We start from the raw sequence: 18,049 nt of genomic DNA, 5'->3' as shown, positions 1-18,049 counted from the left end.
TACCACATACTAAATTATTATTGGATTAATTGAATCTGAATATAATGTCTATTTTTATCCCTAGTGGAACATGTCAAATCAATCACTGAAAAGGCAAAATTACCAACTCAACTCTAGGTGTTTTTGAACATATGTGTCCAAAAGTTCTGTCCTTCATTATTCACTGTAGGGTATATAATACCTAAAGTTTGTAAAGGGAAAATATTATGTTTGCCTGGAGAAATCCGTGCCAGCACTTAGATATTTCTGCATAAAAATATGAAAGGAATGAGCTATACATTATTAAAACTGCTGCTTGAAAAGCAACATAATTAGCCTAAGCTCTAGTTGTTTTATTTCTGTGATACCAAAACACTTATATTTGACTTTACTTTTATTTACTTTTTTAAATGTTTTAAAAATCTTTTTGCTGAAATGACAAATTGTCGCTACTGTCATAGTTGTCTTAATTATTTTGGCACTGTGGGACCCAACATGTTGAAGAAGAGTGTGAAAATAATTGCATGTGTAATAATTTAAGGCAGTTAAAACATGGTTAAGAGCATATAGCAATTGTTTGGTTCATTTAGTTAATTTTCTTATATTCTGCATGTGTAAATACAGCCATTCTGAAGAGGCTTTGTCATTTGTTTAGTTAATGTGATTGAGGAATTCACTAGTTATACTTAGTGAATAAAGTCTAGGCTTTCTAAATCTTTAAAGATTTTCTTGATTTGTTTTTAAATATATAATTGTATAATTAACAATATTCCCCTTCTTCTGTGTAGACAAAAATCTTAATGAGCAATATTTTATCTTCTTTGGGGGGCAAGTTTTCATAACCTTACCCAAGTTCAGTGTTAACATTTTGGTTAGTAGCAAAGTTCACTAAAAATGAAATGTTACTGTAATTTCTTGCATTAAGTGGCCATACTTAGGCCAAAAACTTGCTAAATTTTAGTAAAAATGCCTAGTTTCCTGAACTTTAATGAGCCAGAGTCTCATTCTTAATTATATTGGTTGAAAGTTCCTAATGTAACTGATGTAAAAAGAAATGGAAGCTAGAGAGACTGCCTTATTTTATTAGTTGTAATGATGCCTATTGTTTTAATAATGAAAATGTCTAAAAGTTCTTATAAAATCTTGAATATCATGAAAACAACAGCCTCATGTAGCTCTGAGCCCATTGGCTTGTCTTGCTGGATGATCACCAGCAGCGTTTAATTTTAAACTTGCTAACATAAAATAGTAACTGGAAAGCAATTTGTTTCACTTTTTTTTCTTAGTAAAAATGTGATGGAAAACTGTTCACCTGGGAAAATCCAAATTCATATCATAAACATAATGCTGCTTATAAGGAGTACTAATGATATACTTTATGAATTTTAATTTCTGTTTGGAAGTCAGCAAGTGTGCATTCTATAAATGTAAACCATCTGTTGGCACCTTCTAAAAGACTAGATTTCAGTCCATCCCAACATGAATTATTTATTTTGATGGATTTCTTTCCTAAGCAAATTCAAGGTTGTGTGTATGTGAATGTGTGTGTGTGTGTGTGTGTGTGTTCATCTGTTTTTAATCTACAATAAAGTTTCAAAGTCAGGACATGCATAATTGCAAACCTAGAAGATAAAAGTCCTCAACAATTTGAAATGTGTTTATTTGCCATAACAAGTTGCTGGTAAAGTTAAGAAACACCATTTAACATTAGATCAAAGGTGAAAAAAAAGTGGGAAGCAACACAATGAGAAGTTTTTGTAATTTTAATGTTTCAGTGACAATATCATAAATTCCTATTACTTACCAAAAAAGAGAAATCCATAGCTAATCCATTGGCAATTTCAGATGCTTCACAGTTATAAGGTAACTGCAGTGGCAATGAACATTTTAATATATTCACTTCACTAGAAATGTTCTCTGAGTGAATGCAAAAAAATTCTTATTGGGGTTAACTTAACAAGCCTTACTACATTGCCAGTATTGAATTTTTTTACAAATAACTCTTGCTGATACATATATAACATGGTCCTTATAAGTCAAAACTCACTGCACCTACTTGTACCTTCCTCTTGTGAGTTTGTATTTATTTATATATTTTTTTGTCTTTTAATGAAACATCTTATTAGGTCAGACAGAGACAGTCAATGCACATTAGTGAATCTATACTTAAGGTAGAAAAGAAATTGGTGTCCAAGGGATTTTTTAAATCATGTTCAACAGGCAATGGTGCAGAGTTAAAAAAAAAAAGAAAGAAAAGGAAGTCGTTGCTATAGGATGGTTGCTTCAAAACCATTGAACAAATTTCATAGACAAATACCTCAAAGTCTACATTACAAATTAGAGCAAGATTTAAACAAGGCTTTAAGAATCAAAATTTTCTTGGTTTAAAAAAATTTCCTCCCAATAATGATTTAAAAGCTGCGCATTTTCCTAGGGCTAATCACGTATTTTTAAAAGAGTGGGCCCTAGTTGAAGCAAGATACTTACCCTAGAGCTACAGATTCTTTTTTTATTCCTTTATATGGTCATTATTCCGTTTTGTAACATGAGCAAATTAAATCAACTGTGAAAAGTCTGTTCCTGTCTGCACCAAAGACCAAGTTTCTGCTGTACATAGACTTGATTGTGCTTATGTGTATTTCCATAACACTTGTTGCCATTGGAGAGCTCCAGCTGCAGTCACCATCTCTGGGTTGTTCCCTCCCATCCCTTTCACCCTCCAGCAATTTTTGTTCTCTTCCATTCAGGCAAATTTGAACTGATTAAATGTTCTCAGATTATGCAAGGACACTATAGGACAGAGTGACAGTGAATGCCCGATTGCATTTCACTCTAATTTCAACTGCCGATAAATTTTTTCTGGGTCTTGGAAAATGCATCAGTCTTCTAGGCAACAAATCCAAATATTATTTAATTCAGACTAGTGATTGATTCTTGACTGTGAAAAAAAAAATCTTAATGCCCCAACAAAAAGAATCTGTATGCCTCTTCTTGTCCAGAGTACCTTCCCCAAGCATTATCCTCCCTACCCCTAACACACACATGAAGTCTTATTCTAGGTGACCATTAAAGATTAAATGCAGCCAGATATATTGAATAAATGGTATTACAAATTCATATTGGCTTACAAAAAAGTGAACATTGAACAGGATTCATGTTAAGCCTTTTCACAGTTAAGCAAAAGTTTTCTTACTATAATTTCTGTCACCTTTCGCTCATCACATTCCTTTAGTTCACTTGTTTATTCTACTCGGAATCCCTTCTAAATAAAAAATGTCATTATTTTGTATTGATATCATTTGAAGTCTGTTTACTAAGTTCCTAATAAATGCCACATCTGTGTTTTTGTTAACCGTGGAAATCAGGAGTGTAATCACGGCTCAGATACCTTAAAGCCTAGACCCAATAAGAGTTATTCCTCTTATTTAATTAGAGGGGGCAGACATAGACGAAGTAGAGAGAGGGTACTTGTTCCTTCCTAGTCCTTGCTCCGCTCACCCTTCACTCACTTTTTCTTAATACTTTTCATTATGCTACTACTTGTGCACTGTACCTTCAATTTTGTATGTATCTGCTTCTTCTCTACCTTCACCATGAATATCTTTTTTTTATTTTATTTTTTTTTAATGTTTTATTTATTTTTGAGACGGAGAGAGACAGAGCATGAACGGGGGAGGGTCAGAGAGAGAGGGAGACACAGAATCTGAAGCAGGCTCCAGGCTCTGAGCTGTCAGCATAGAGCCCGACCCGGGACTCGAACTCACGGACCGTGAGATCATGACCTGAGCCAAAGTCGGACGCTTAACTGACTGAGCCACCCAGGCGCCCCTCACCATGAATATCTTTTTTTTTTTTTTTTTTTTTTTTTTTTTTTTAATTTTTTTTTTTTCAACGTTTTTTATTTATTTTTGGGACAGAGAGAGACAGAGCATGAACGGGGGAGGGGCAGAGAGAGAGGGAGACACAGAATCGGAAACAGGCTCCAGGCTCCGAGCCATCAGCCCAGAGCCTGACGCGGGGCTCGAACTCACGGACCGCGAGATCGTGACCTGGCTGAAGTCGGACGCTTAACCGACTGCGCCACCCAGGTGCCCCATGAATATCTTAAGAAGAGCATCATTCTCTCTCATACTGCTGCAATAAGCTCCAGTTTACCTCCCAGCTACGACTTTGACCTTATTCTATTCACTCTCATCACAAAAGCCAGAGGAATCTTTTGAAACACATAAAGAAGATTCTTTCATTCTCCAACTTAAAATATTTTTTTTTATAAAATACAGAACAGTTGCATTTCCAATATCTGTACGTTTGAAAATTTAACACATCAAAATGAAAGTTTAAAATATTGGAATGGAATTCAATATAAAATACTATAGATCAACTTTAAGACTACCTGCTTAAGTGGTATGTAGAGGAAAAATTATACACCTGTAGTATAAAAGACTAGGAAAAATGAAAGACTGAAAATTAAGGAGCTAAGAAATCAACTCACAAAATTAGGGAAATAGAGCAAATGCAAAAAAATATGAAAAGAGAAATAATATAAAATGAGAGAGTAAAAAAATAGTAGTAAACAAAGATTCAGTAGGTAAGCAAATAAAACAAACTGGTTTTTGGAAAGTCTAATAAAATGGACAAAATGCTGCTAAGATTTAAAAGGAATGATCAAGGGGTGCCTAGGTGGCTCAGTCGGCTAAGCTTTTGACTTCAACTCAGGTCATGATCTCATGATCCATGAGTTCAAGCCCTGCGTCAGGCTCTGTTATGACAGCTCAGAGCCTGGAGCCTGCTTCTTCAACAAATAAATAAATAAATAAATAAATAAATAAATAAATAAATGTTAAAAAAAATTAAAAGGAATGATCAATAAGGAGTGAAGAGAATCATAAGAGAACATTATCATAAAGATACTGGGATTTCTGGATTATAGTTTTGGTTCACAAGTCTCCAAAAGGTAAAGAGAAGAGGGACTGAAATATATGTGCATTTCATCTCATACTTAGTAGGTGCTGGGTGATCTTTGCCAACTCAGTTCAACACGGTTACAGCTTGAATGCAGTTTACAGAAGAGTGAATGGCAGTTGAGGACTTGTAGAAAATAAAGGGCAAATTAACTATGCTAAAAGCTTAGCTGTGAAGGGAAGAGGAGGAAAAGAAAAAAAATTCTGGGAGGATAGTACAAAGCAAATCAAGGGGCTTTTCACAAACTACAGAGAAGGAATCATTGGAAGAAGTAAGTTCGGAATTTAGGAGTAGGAACCCGTAATATTATGTATGTGTGAAAGTCTGTATCAAGGATATTATCTTACGTCTCTCTTTTTTTTTCTTCACTCTCACATTTACAGCAGCCTAGTGGTCTCCAAATAAGCTCTGGATATGCTTCCTGTTTTACAGTTCTTTGAAATTATTTCAAGAAGTCTTTATATATTTTTTTCTTTCTTCTCACTTAATTAAGGGCCCAGGGAGATGCTTCGAGTCAAGTGAAATGTCTTTAATTGAATTCTGTGTCTTGATCTTTATCATCATGAGTATACACGTATTGACTCTGCTGATTGCATTATGTGTAGTAGCAATAGGAGGGTGATGAATATTAAAATATTTTAATCATTAAAACACCTCTAATTAAATTATTTTATTTTTTCCAAGGCTTAATATGGGAATGTTTTCATTTTTATTGCACCGTTTACATCTATCTTTTTCAAGTTTGTTGATTGCAAATAATTCTTAGCTAGGCAATGGGAGTCAGTTTTAAGAGAAGCTTAATTTAGTTGGTTTGACACCACACTTACACTTCATCACCTTGTCCTCCACATCTGTCTTTTCTTTCATAACCTTCTATCCTGGTGTAACTCATTCTTTACCTGAAAATTTTGTGATTTTTTTTATATTAAGTTTAACTAATGAATCAAATGTGGTACTCCATCAGCTTCCATTGGCTGCCCTGCCAAATAGAAGAGAAAAGCCCAATTATTTACACTGGTAGGTACTAAGGAACATTTTTCATTCTAGGGAAATGTTCATTATTTCTAAATACCTATAGTAGAAAGAATTCTTTGTGAGTTTTTTCTAATGATTATTTATTATTTTTGAGAGACAGAGAGACAAAGAGACAGAGCGTGAGTACGGGAGAGGCAGAGAGAGAGAAAGAGAGACACAGAATCCAGAGCAGGCTCCAGGTTCTGAGCTATCAGCACAGAGCCTGATGCGGGGCTCAAACTCAGGAGCTGTGAGATCATGACCTGAGCCAAATTCAGATGCTCAACCAACTGAGCCACCCAGGCACCCCCTCTTTATGAGAAAAGTTTGAGATGGGGTAAAAATAGGGATTCTATTTTTCTATATTTTCTATTTTATTAAATTCCTCTATTCTGTTAGGTTTTATTTTTTTAGTTCTTATTTTTTAGGATAAACTTGAGAACATACCATTCATTGTGTTTGCTCTGGAGGAACAGGAAGACAAAGAAAGAAGCACAATTTTGGTTATTTAGAAAAAGTTTTAAAATATTTAGAAATAGCTTAAAAATAGTAATAATTGGGGCGCCTGGGTGGCTCAGTCAATTAAGCGTCCGACTTCAGCTCAGGTCATGATCTGGCGGTCCTTGAGTTTGAGCCCCGCATCGGGCTCTGGGCTGATGGCTCAGAGCCTGGAGCCTGCTTCCCATTCTATGTCTCCCTCTCTCTCTGCCCCTCCACCGTTCATGCTCTGTCTCTCTCTGTCTCAAAAATAAATAAAAAAGAACATTATTTTTTTTTTTAAATAGTAATAATTGAAATATGAAGTACTGTGTGTGTGTGTGTGTGTGTGTGTGCGCGCGCGCGCGCGTGCGCGTGCACGCACGTGGGAGAGAGACAGAGAGAGAGAAGGAAAAAGAGAGAGCTGATAAAACATATGGAGAATACAAGGATGTGGAGAGGAACTTTAATAAAGAACCTGAAATCTACTCTAGGACTCAGTGTAATAATAATATAAGACAGGCATCCATGCTTTCAATTCAAATTTTGTTTCTTTTCATATCCTGGGAAAAGTTACTCATCCCCTCTGTATTTGAAATTTTGTATCTGTGAAATGTTGTTCTTTTTCTCCTCCCTTCCCCCTTCCTCCCCTTTCTTCCTCTTCTTCCTCCTTCATAAATGATAGTAAAACCCACGTGTTATTGAGTCTCAACAACTTGTTGTCAGGAAAATGATTAATAGTTACATTGTATAACCGTAAATAACTCAAGAACTTTATGCACATAACCCTCAGGAGTTTAGCAGCTGCACTTAGTTGTCTGAATATAAAATATCTTTTTCCCCCCACATGATCCTTATACCTTGGTCAGAACTGACCCTGGTGACTTGAAACAAAGTCACATATCGGCACACCCCATATTTTAAAGAACAGTGAACCCTGGCAGCAACATAACACAAGATACTGCCTAATAGAGGTGTCCACCTCAGAAGGTGACTGACTGACTGGATGTTTCTGTGTGTGTGGAATTGAAATGGAGGAGGAGGAGGGAAGGCAGACAAAGGAGAACAAGAGGAGGTGAGTCCTGATTGTGGAAGAGTCAGATTGCCTTCATAGAATAGACACACAGTTTTGATATAACAAAAGAAGGGGAGAGTTATTTTAATTTACAACTACAAAGAGAAGAAGATTTTACTGAATACGTTTAAAAATTCGTCCTCATCACGTATTGAAAACTCTTGACCACAGGAGAGGAAAAAACGTTGGATGCCAGAGAGACTTCAGACCTAAGAGCATTAAGGATAGAGAAATAGGGAGGTATAGCTATTTCAGTAGCTAACCATCAGTTATTAAGACTAGGTAATATGGGCCTTCAAGGAAATGGTAGACAATCCAGTACCCACAGACTGGGGCCAGACAGCTAGAGACCCAGAGAAGGGCATAGACCCATGACTGAGGGAACTCATCTCTGTGCCACTCTTGTGAAAGTTACTCCCAGTTCCTTAGCCAAAAAAAAAAAGGTACAGCTTGATATTAGAAGCTACTGGATATTATTTAAAATTATGATTTGTTGTGGAGTGCCTGGGTGGCTCACTCGATTAAGGGTCCAACTCTTGATTTGAGTTCAGGTCATGATCTCATGGTTCCTGAGATTGAGCCCCATGTCAGGCTCTGTGCTGACAGCAGGAACCCTGCTTGGAATTTTCTCTCTCCCTCTCTCTCTCAGTGTCCCCCCGCTTGCCCCCTCTCTCTCTCTCAAATAAACACTTGAAAATAAATAAAAAATAAAAGGAATCATAATTTGTTATGTACCTTTATAGTGAATTGTATGCCCTTCTTAGCACAGAAGGCAGATATAGACATTTTCTTTACAGTCGGATAAAGTTTGATACAGTTTGGCATGGTTATTAAGAATGTGGCTACAGAAATTAGATTATCTGCTTCTCAATTCTAACTCCTACATTTGGCAACTGTGTGATGTTGGGCAAGATACTTCACATGTCTGTCCTTCAGTCCCCTCATCTGTAAAAAGGGATTCATTTTTAAATGCATAGCATAAGGTTTTTGTCAAGATTAAATGTGAAACACTTAGAGAAGTATATGACAAGTGATCATTATCTAATAAACATTAGTCATTACACTTAGAATTAATTTTTTTATCCTGGCGGGGGTGGCTCAGTTGGTAAAGCATCCAACTTCGGCTCTGGTCATGACCTCACTGTTTTTTAGTTCAAGCCCTGCATGGGGCTCTGTGCTGACAACTCAGAGCCTGGAGCCTGCTTCAGATTCTGTGTGTGTGTGTGTCTCTCTCTGCCCTTTCCCTGCTGTCTCTCTCTCTCAAAAATAAATAAACATTAAAAAAAAATAATTGCCTATGTATAAATGTATAAATAAATAAAATATTTAAAATATTTTAAAATAAATGTTTAAAACAAATATTTATTTTAAACATTTAAAATATTCATCCAGGGTTACCTATAGATCCCTGGGCTAACTTATGCCTTCAAGAACATTCCAAAAAAACCAACTAAGAAATGTCCCTTAAGTCTCTCTTTTTATAGAGAAAGCCAATTTATAACCAGAATACTAGTTATTTGCAATAAGATACAATTGTCAAATAAACCTTTGCACTATGATATAGCCAATACATTCTCTTCATGAGGACGTGTTAAATGAAGGGTCAAATTATTATAAATTTTGTTGGTAAACTTGTCCCTTAGTTAAAATAGCCTGAAGTACTCTTACTCATTATACCATTAGTCTTACCAAAGGAACCACAATGTTTAGAAGTTGGGGGCCACTTAGGCTCCCTACCTTTTGGGCAGCACCTACTTTTACAATTTCCATTTTCCTAAATTACCTGGCTTACTCAGCTTCTTTGTTTTAGTTTGTGACATCTTTTTCCAGACAGGAATGTAACTAAACATGGCATGTTTTCTGTGTTTCGGCTTAATCAATTCCAGTCAAATTCCAATCTTCTTTACGTGACATTTCCCCTAAATAATCATATGTAATCATAATTAGAGGTCGAGGGGCGCTCGGGTTGCTCGGTCGATTACACATCTGACTTCAGCTCAGGTCATGATCTCACAGTTAGGTTCCTGAGTTTGAGCCTACATTGGGCTCTCTGCTGTCAGAGCAGAGCCTGCTTCAAATCCTCTGTCCCTTCCCCCTCCCTGCCGCACCCCTGATATAACACTCTCTCTCTTTCAAAGGTAAATAAATATTTAAAAAACTTTTTAAATAAATAAATAAAATCAAAAATCACTAACGTAAATATCAGTAAAGTTTCCAGACATTGCAATAATAGGGGTGCCTGGGTGGCTCAGTCATTCAAGCGTCCAACTTCAGCCCAGGTCATGATCTAGTGGTTGGTGAGTTCAAGCCCCGCATCGGGCTCTGTGCTGACAGCTCAGAGCCTGTAGCCTGCTTCAGATTCTGTGTCTCCCTAGTATAAATAAATGTGATGGCTAAATTATTTTCAAATTTGGGGAAGACTCTTCTGTGACATTTCCCTGAATCGTATTCCTCTTTTCACTCAGAAATTACTTCATATGTGGCTCTCTCTCTACAGATGAGATATAAAGAATAAAGGTAATAAGAATTGTGGAGTCATAAGCATGACTGGTATTTAGTGACATGGTGCTACATTTTATTAAAAAAAAACAGATTTTGAGAAACCTGTTAATGGGAACAATGGAAGTGGATAAATTCATTCTTACTCCCCTCTCCTCTAGCTTTTTAACATTCTTATTATTCCAGGCCTGATGCATGTTCTGTCTTCTCTTTATGTCTTCCCCAATCTTTCTCATTTTGCCAGAAGTCACTTTATTCTCTTTATATGATAATAAGCACCTGGAAAGTACCCCCACATGCTGCACACAGAATCTCTCAAAATACCTTAGGCATATAGAAGAAAAATATCAATATAAAATTAGATTTAATAGTCTTCAATCTTAATATTTAGAGAATAAAGGTAGAGGATTTTGCCAATATGAAGTAGTAGAAATTGGGCTAAAAGTTAGTTATTATGATCCCACTTTAGTTTCAAACGTTTGCAGTAACTATAGGAATAAAAAGGACAAAGTGAGGGTCATTTTGAAGAAAGAATTGACAGTGTCATGGAGTAATTTGAGCAGGAAGCTGTAATCAAAGGCAATTGTAGTCTCAGCTTTATTGGGAGAACAGTGGTCATATTAAGAGGGGAGATTTTTATTTATCAGCTACACTGCACTGAGGAAATAATCCAACTTAAATATTTTATCTCTGAATACGGGATTTGAATGGTGATGTGCTTTGGTATACTGATGCTTCAAAAGACATTCCTAAATATTTGTTTTGGAAACTGAAATGCCATACTATGCTCTAAAAGTGTGGTTTCCCTATTTTGAATACTTTCTTAGGTATGAAATGTTGGGGATTTCAGCATATATAATCTTGACTTATTTATTTATTTATTTATTTATTTATTTATTTAGAGACAGAGAGAGAGAATGGGGGAGGGGCAGAGAGAGAGGGAGACATAGAATCCGAAGTGGGCTCCAGGCTCCCAGCTGTTAGCACAGAGCCTGATGCAGAGCTCAAACCCAGGAACTGTGAGATCATGACCTGAGCCAAAGTTGGACACGTACCAACTGAGCCACCAAGGCACCCCTGACCTTCACTTTTAAATATGAAATCAAGATATTTGAGTTAGTTATTCAGTATTAAAATCTAATAATTAAGATCCAAATCCCTGTATTTCTTATCACGACCACTTTCTATTCCTTGTTCACCTTCTTTGTTTTGCCTGCTGCTTGAGGGAACTAGCAATAGGCTTCCACACTTTTGAGTCGCATTTGCACAATACCTTGTTACATGCCAGTTCTGATTCCCACACTTAGTAGGCACTGGGTATACCTTTGGCAACATTTGTACAGCCCCAGAGCAATAAGCAAATTTCCCCATAAGTCTCTACTTTTCCATTTTGCTTGTTTTTTTTCATTTTCAACTCTCTTGGTCTAAGAAAAGGTAAATCCCCTAAAAATAGGCTTAATGCATTTGCTTGTGGACTTTCTCATTTTTTTTTTGCATTTGATATCTGAAACTGCTTTTAAAAAATTCTTCTATTACCGCGATTCTCTCCTCCTTTCCTATCTTCTTCGAATCTCCAGTCTTCATAATGTCACCTCTATTAAGAAATATGCTTATACTCCCTATTTGCATCAAGTCCAAATTGTAAACATATGCAGTATTTTAGGTACACCCAGAAAGCTTCGAATACTTTGAAAAAAAAAAGCCTTCCTATATTTGGATGTGGTTCTTGTATATTTACTGCTGCTGACACTTCTATAGAACTTAGAAACACTAACATCATCTTCACTTATTATTATTGACTTGGAAGTTATGAAGGGTATAGTTGAATTTAAGGACTATGACCTTTCTCTGAGGTCACCAATTAAATTTTATGACTTATCTTATGAAAAGCTGGAGTCAAAAAAGGGACAGAATAACTTTTTCTCCCTTCAGGTTGTAATATAATTTATGAACAACCGTCCAGATTCACTCAAAGTATTTCCACAATGTAAGATATTGCTTTGAAGGGCCTGGGTGGCATTACTGGATGAATTCTGACCTAGATTCCTGAGAGAAGCAGGCCTCACGGCTCTCCGCTCCTTCTCAGACAAACAGTAATCTGATTCTTGAGCACAGAAAGCTGTCACGATTTGTGACCTTTACTGTGAGTGATATAAGCTAAGCCAAAGTAGAGACAGAATTACCTCTTACCTTGCAGAAAGTCACTCTTGAGGTCACCTTCAGGACAATATAAGGACAGTTGCCCTACTGTTTTTTTGCCCTGTTGGGCCTTTCTGTTTGGCTGATTTATCCATCCTAGCACACACCCTGCTCCAGTAATTCAAAGAGAACTCATCCCACAGTGGGTGAGATCAAGACTGGTAACCACCGGAGACTGGTTTCTGTGAAGGAAAATTATGTCAGCCTGCAGGCAGGTCAGGGACTGACGGAATCAAATGAAATCGGCTTAGGTTTTCTCATTCATTGGGCATCATCTGCCTAATAAGTATGGGCTAAAGAATGTCAATTTGCTTCACACTAGCCTTTTTATATAGATGTGTTGAAATATATAAATTACTGCAGGTCAGTAAGTAACCTAATGCAATTTGTCCTATTATTTCAACTAGTTATTTTATATATGTTGTTTCTAAAAGTAATTTACTGCAAGGAATTTTCTTTATACTTTATTATTTAATCATTAGTTTGCAGTCATTTTATAATATTTGTAAATTTTTTTCTTGTTCTTAATAATGTCCCTGGACTTTGCATTTTATCTTTCTAATGCTTACCTCCTTTCTGTTCTTATGTCTACAGAAATATTCTCATGATATAATTATATGTTTCTTAGAGTTCAGGTAAATCAATTTTACTCATTCATTTTACTTTGCTTTCCTACTTTTGGGTAAAAGCCAACCAGATAAGACAAAATATTTTCAAATTTAATTAAAATTTTAAAAGCCTTTAATTTGCACTCTTTCTTGTTAAGTATGTATAAGCTGCTTAAAAAGCTTATTTCTTCAGGACAATTTTAGGACACACAAAAGTGCTATAGAATATTACTTATATATGTCATTTTTCATAAGCTGTATGAGTTGGGTTTAGGAACATAACATTCAGATCTTTAATTTAATATATCAGGATTTATGTAGGACCGTTCTTCCCATGGTCAACGTACTGAGAATTTTGATAACCTTTATAAAGAATTATGGATTGCCATGGAAGAGAATACTAAGAAAAAAGTCTTAGGTAGGGGAAAATGTATGTTTGAACGACTAAGTGAAAATAAAGCTACTGATTGTTTTATATCATGAACCTTCATCCAATATGCAGTATACACAGGAGTTATTAATATTATGATTTATAACAATAATAATTAATTAAACAACCATGGAGCTAGGTTAGAAGGATATATTTAATAATCCATTGAAAGAGTAAGTCAGAACACAATTAAGTCACACTTCCAGACCATATCTTGATGGTGCTTGTGTTTCTAACCAGTGGTAGGCGTTTATTAGTGAGAATCAAAAAAAGAGGACAGAGGTCACATGGACATGAAGGCCACATATGACCATAGCTGCTTGAAGGAGAGTTGGAGAGACCCTCTCCAAAAAGTTTATGAAATGATTAAATCACAGTTCCTGCAAATTCAATAAGGAGCACATTCAAAAATTTTCAACTACCTTTGTGGCTTAAGTTCACTTGTTTTAATAGCACATTCTGTGAATCTTTCTACTCTGTTACCATTTACTGGAAATGTCAGTTAGGGTATTAAGAGTTAATTACTCATTGACTGAAAGGCAGCAATGGAGAGCAAGATGTCAGCACAGAGAGGCAGCCCCTTCTAGCTTCATGTTTTTGTTTTTTTTTTCTCTTTCTTTATGCTATAAGTAAATAGGAGACCCAAATGGCAGAAGCTAAGCCCTTTCACTGAGAAGCTTTCTTTTGGGGAGGGAACAAAGGGTAAGGGGGCACTTTCTGACATTTCTGCCTGAGGGTATTGAAAGAAGTAGGTAGTTTATTTTCCCTTATGAGTTGTATTATGCCACAGTGAGAGCCTGGTAATACGAAAGCACAAATGTAGGTTTCTTTGGAGAATCCTGGATGACATGGGCCAAAATAAAATCATTTGGTCATGTATCACTTAATGATAGATTACTCACTCCAAAGATAATAGCTTTTAAAATAATTAAACAGTTGTTTAAACATTGATACTTCTTACTGTTTTGGTACCAATTCTTTTATGATTTTTCATAAGTACTAGATAGATATCAAAGAAAATTTACTGTAAGTGGAAGCTAGGCTTTGGAAGATTGCTTTGGTGTTATTTTACAACTATGGGACTTAGGATGTTGAAAGAATTTAATGAGGAGAGTTAATGAAATCTCTATAGCAGAAATGTGTTTTCTGGTTAATTGTCAATATTTTGGCAATATGTAATTGGTGAGGGAGGATTTAAGACATCTGTGTAATTGTACTATTTTCTCTTTGCTTGTGAGCTATGTCCTCACTTTTTCTTTTGTTGGAAATAAAACTTAGTGTACAGTGACCAGTAAGGTAATAGAATCAAATTGTGTTTTAGTTATATCTACGTGTCAACATTTAAACCTAACATGAGTTCAATAGGGTCTATAAACCATAATATGGCAAAGTACATATATCTCTATAGATTTATTTTTAGATAAATCCTGTCCCATATTAATCCCCTATGCCAACTAAACTTCAATCAAATAATAATCAGACCAACTGGAGAGATGATCTCATCACCAGAGACCCTAATTTCATGTTATTTTAGAAACCATAACCTATATTAATAGGCTACAGTGGAAGTTTTTAATGAAAGTAGATTTTAATGAAAGAATAGTGCTGCTTTAAATATGAAAGGTCTAGGCTTTCCAAACCATGGAATCTTTTGCATTGTTCAGATAAAAGTCCCCATCCTAACCAGAACCAATTCTGCAGGTCGTTTTCAACATTTAAAACTTAACCAAACCTAAATAGTGCACGAGAACTTTGTCATGATTCTTGTTGTTTCTTTTATTTTGCTTATCAAAATTGAAAGAATTTCTTACTGTCATGATTCACATGTCTTGCATTTGAAGGGATGACATTGTGGTTGATTTTGATGGTTCTTTATGTTCCTAATAGTTATCATACCTCATTGAACAAATTAACAAGTGTCTGAATAAGGAAAATAGCTATTATTCCCAAAGTCTACAAATCATCTGATGTGAAGATTTCACCAAGAAACAAATATAGGCATATTTTCTCCCTCCCTCTCTCTCTCTCTCTCTCTCTCTCTTCTCTGAGTTTATTTATTTTTTTGGGGAGAGAGAGAGAGAAAGAGCGAGCAGAGGAAGGAGCAGAGAGAGAATCCAAGCAGGCTCTGCGCTGTCAGCATGGAGCCAGATGCCAGGCTTGAACTCACAAACGGTGAGCCAAAATCAAGATTTGGATGCTAATCAACTGAGCCACCTAGGTGCCCTGTAGCTTATTCTCAGTGCATGAGCTAATGCAAATGTTTTGCCTTTGATTCTTTGAATTACTTTCATGTAACTTCTTTTTTTTTTTTCCTGAAAATAACCTAAGAAGTATTCTCTGGGCCCAGACTAGCATGTTGAATCAGACACTTAAGAAATACTATAGTTTGAGAAGACCAAATTAATCATGCAAAATTGAAGTTTTTATTCCAGGGTGTTTGGAAGGGCTTCAGAGAATCCATGAACCCTCTGATATAGAAGGCAAATTTTTTGTATTCTGGAGTGATAGACTTTAATTACCAACAAAATCATACTGGCTTTAGGAACACATTAATAATTAAAAATCACATACAGAGCTAGACTTACATAGTCTAATATTCCCAGTTTATATTTTACCGCCTTGGGCCTATAGAAAGTCTGGGGCAAATCTGCTTTGTGAGGATTCTTCTAGCACACACCAGGCTGAATGGGTGTCAGGTAAATGTAGATTCTGGTCTAGGCTCAGAGACTCATTGACCTTTTGACCTTAGCACATAATTTAATATAGTTACTTTCCTTTTTTTATTCTTAAAATGAAAATGCTAATTATCTACCTAGGAAGATCAGAGGACATAATGAATGAGTAAACACATAATAAAATTACGAAGTGTTATATAAATGTAAGGAATTACGGTGACTGCATTGCTTGAGATTTTGGTATTAAAATGTACAGTCTACAGAAAATTGCACAAGGCAGTCTGCCATGTAAAGATCAAAAAGTAGTGAGCTATTTTAGAAAACACTTTTTAAATTCCATTCTCTCAAATTTTCAAATTTATCATACCTAGGAGCTTTAAACTTTGCCGAATACATTTTAACATTTTTTTTAAACTTTTTGAAATCAGCAATAATGTTCCTGGAGCTGTAAAAACATGATGTTCCAACTGCACTTTTTTATAAGCTTTGTACCCTTTTCTTGGTTTTATTGCCAAAACAACCCATGGAAACAAAAGATGCAGAAAAGATATGAAAGGAAGTAACGACTGCTGAGCAGTTATCCTGTAGATGAATAATAGACAAGTACATAAACAGATGCAAGCCTAACACGGATGCAAAATGAATGAGAGGAAACAAACAGCAAAAGCAGTTACAAAGTTAGGTTTTGGGAGTGGGCATTCATCTATCTCCCTTGGAAGACGCTCTATTGCTGACAAAACAAAATCCTTCTTCACTGTAATGTAATCATTGCTTTATATGTCTCTCTCTCCTTTTGACAAGTTTAAAAAAAAAAGAAAAAAATTTAAGACTGAATACAAAACATGCTAACTTTCTTAGGCTGTATTCCCTGTGATACTTCAACCAGCTTCTAAAAATTAAATGGTATATGTAGATATAATATGTAGTTTATCAACTAATATTTTCTTCATATAGTACTCAACTGCTGCTTGGATGTATGTTCTTACTAGCAATTACACTGTCTTGAGTCACATATTCTATGTTTAATTTTCCATAAACCTATATAATTCTGATTTTATTCAACTAATAATAGCTATAATAATCATTTTGTGATACCTACTGTGTGCAGTTCTCTTGGATTTTCTCCTTCTCCTCTCCCACAAGGTCTCTGATTAGTATAATAGTTCAGGCATTGTTAAGCTTATTGTATGTGAATTTAGACCATACCCATTTCCAAAGATTTTCAAGATTTACAGTAAAAAATACAGATGTAATACAGTTGAAAAACTTTAAACTAGGAATAAAGAGACCATAATGAAAGATAAAATGGCAGAGAGTTGAGAAGGGGGGAAAACTGTTAATTCCCACCATTATATGATGAATCCACTTCCGTAAACTATAGCGTTGTATCATTGTGAAATTAATTAGGTGATTTTGGGGGCTTCTATACAGCTACCCATCAGGGAAAACCACAGGTGTAGGTATATACTTTCTTCATCTTACTGTGACTGAGTTGAGTTTGACATATGGAGATACTTGTCTCCTCTAGTTTAATATCAGCAGGGATCGTACATGTCTCGTGGGTCACAAGGACTTCCTAGCCAGTATCAGTAATGTTAAGAATGTCCTCACCCATCAGCCTAATCCAGGGAGATTGGGCAAGGAGACTCTGGAGGACATGGGGATCGACCCACCGCTGTCCAGATACCCAACATAGAGAATGTTGCCTGTAACTTCCCTGACTGGGTTCAAGTTCACCTCCATTTCTCTGCTCCCCCAGAAGATAAAATTTTGACACATCGTCCTATACTATTTTAAGAATGTTTATTTGAGGTAGCATTACTAAGTTTCATTCTTAATAAATTAAAACATGCACTCCAAGAAAACTTATTGTAGTTAAGCCCTTGGACAAGGCAAAAATAACACAATTTTTATTAAGCTTTTTTTCTGATAAAAGGAAGTTCATGGGTTTAAGAGAAACTTTTTTCTTTTACCAACCTCTGAGATGTATTTATCATATGGTTGTATATAGAGGATGCTAATCAATGTAATAGATACATTCAGAATGTGTTAACATCAAAATCATTTTGTTAGGTTTTGGTGACATATGTAGCAATAAAAATAACCTGTAATACTTATAAACTCTAGTAGG

General features: G+C 35.6%; 1 protein-coding gene across 10 annotated transcripts in view; it reads left to right on the top strand.

Annotated features, from left to right (window-relative positions):
* Window positions 1-18,049, top strand: part of DGKB (diacylglycerol kinase beta) — a 715,307-nt gene that overhangs the window by 602,526 nt on the left and 94,732 nt on the right. The window contains exon 23 of one of the 10 annotated variants that reach the window (XM_042919305.1): window positions 5,325-5,425. The exons of the other annotated variants lie outside the window; for them this stretch is intronic. Coding sequence (XP_042775239.1) covers window positions 5,325-5,332 — 8 coding nt within the window. The 3' untranslated portion in view covers window positions 5,333-5,425. Of the gene's footprint in view, window positions 1-5,324; window positions 5,426-18,049 lie in introns of those variants that run through there. 10 annotated transcript variants of the gene reach the window in all.

The sequence above is a fragment of the Panthera leo genome, chromosome A2, assembly GCF_018350215.1.
Source record: "Panthera leo isolate Ple1 chromosome A2, P.leo_Ple1_pat1.1, whole genome shotgun sequence".
In the NCBI taxonomy this organism is placed as follows: domain Eukaryota; kingdom Metazoa; phylum Chordata; class Mammalia; order Carnivora; family Felidae; genus Panthera; species Panthera leo.
This window is presented reverse-complemented; position numbering and strand designations above follow the sequence as displayed.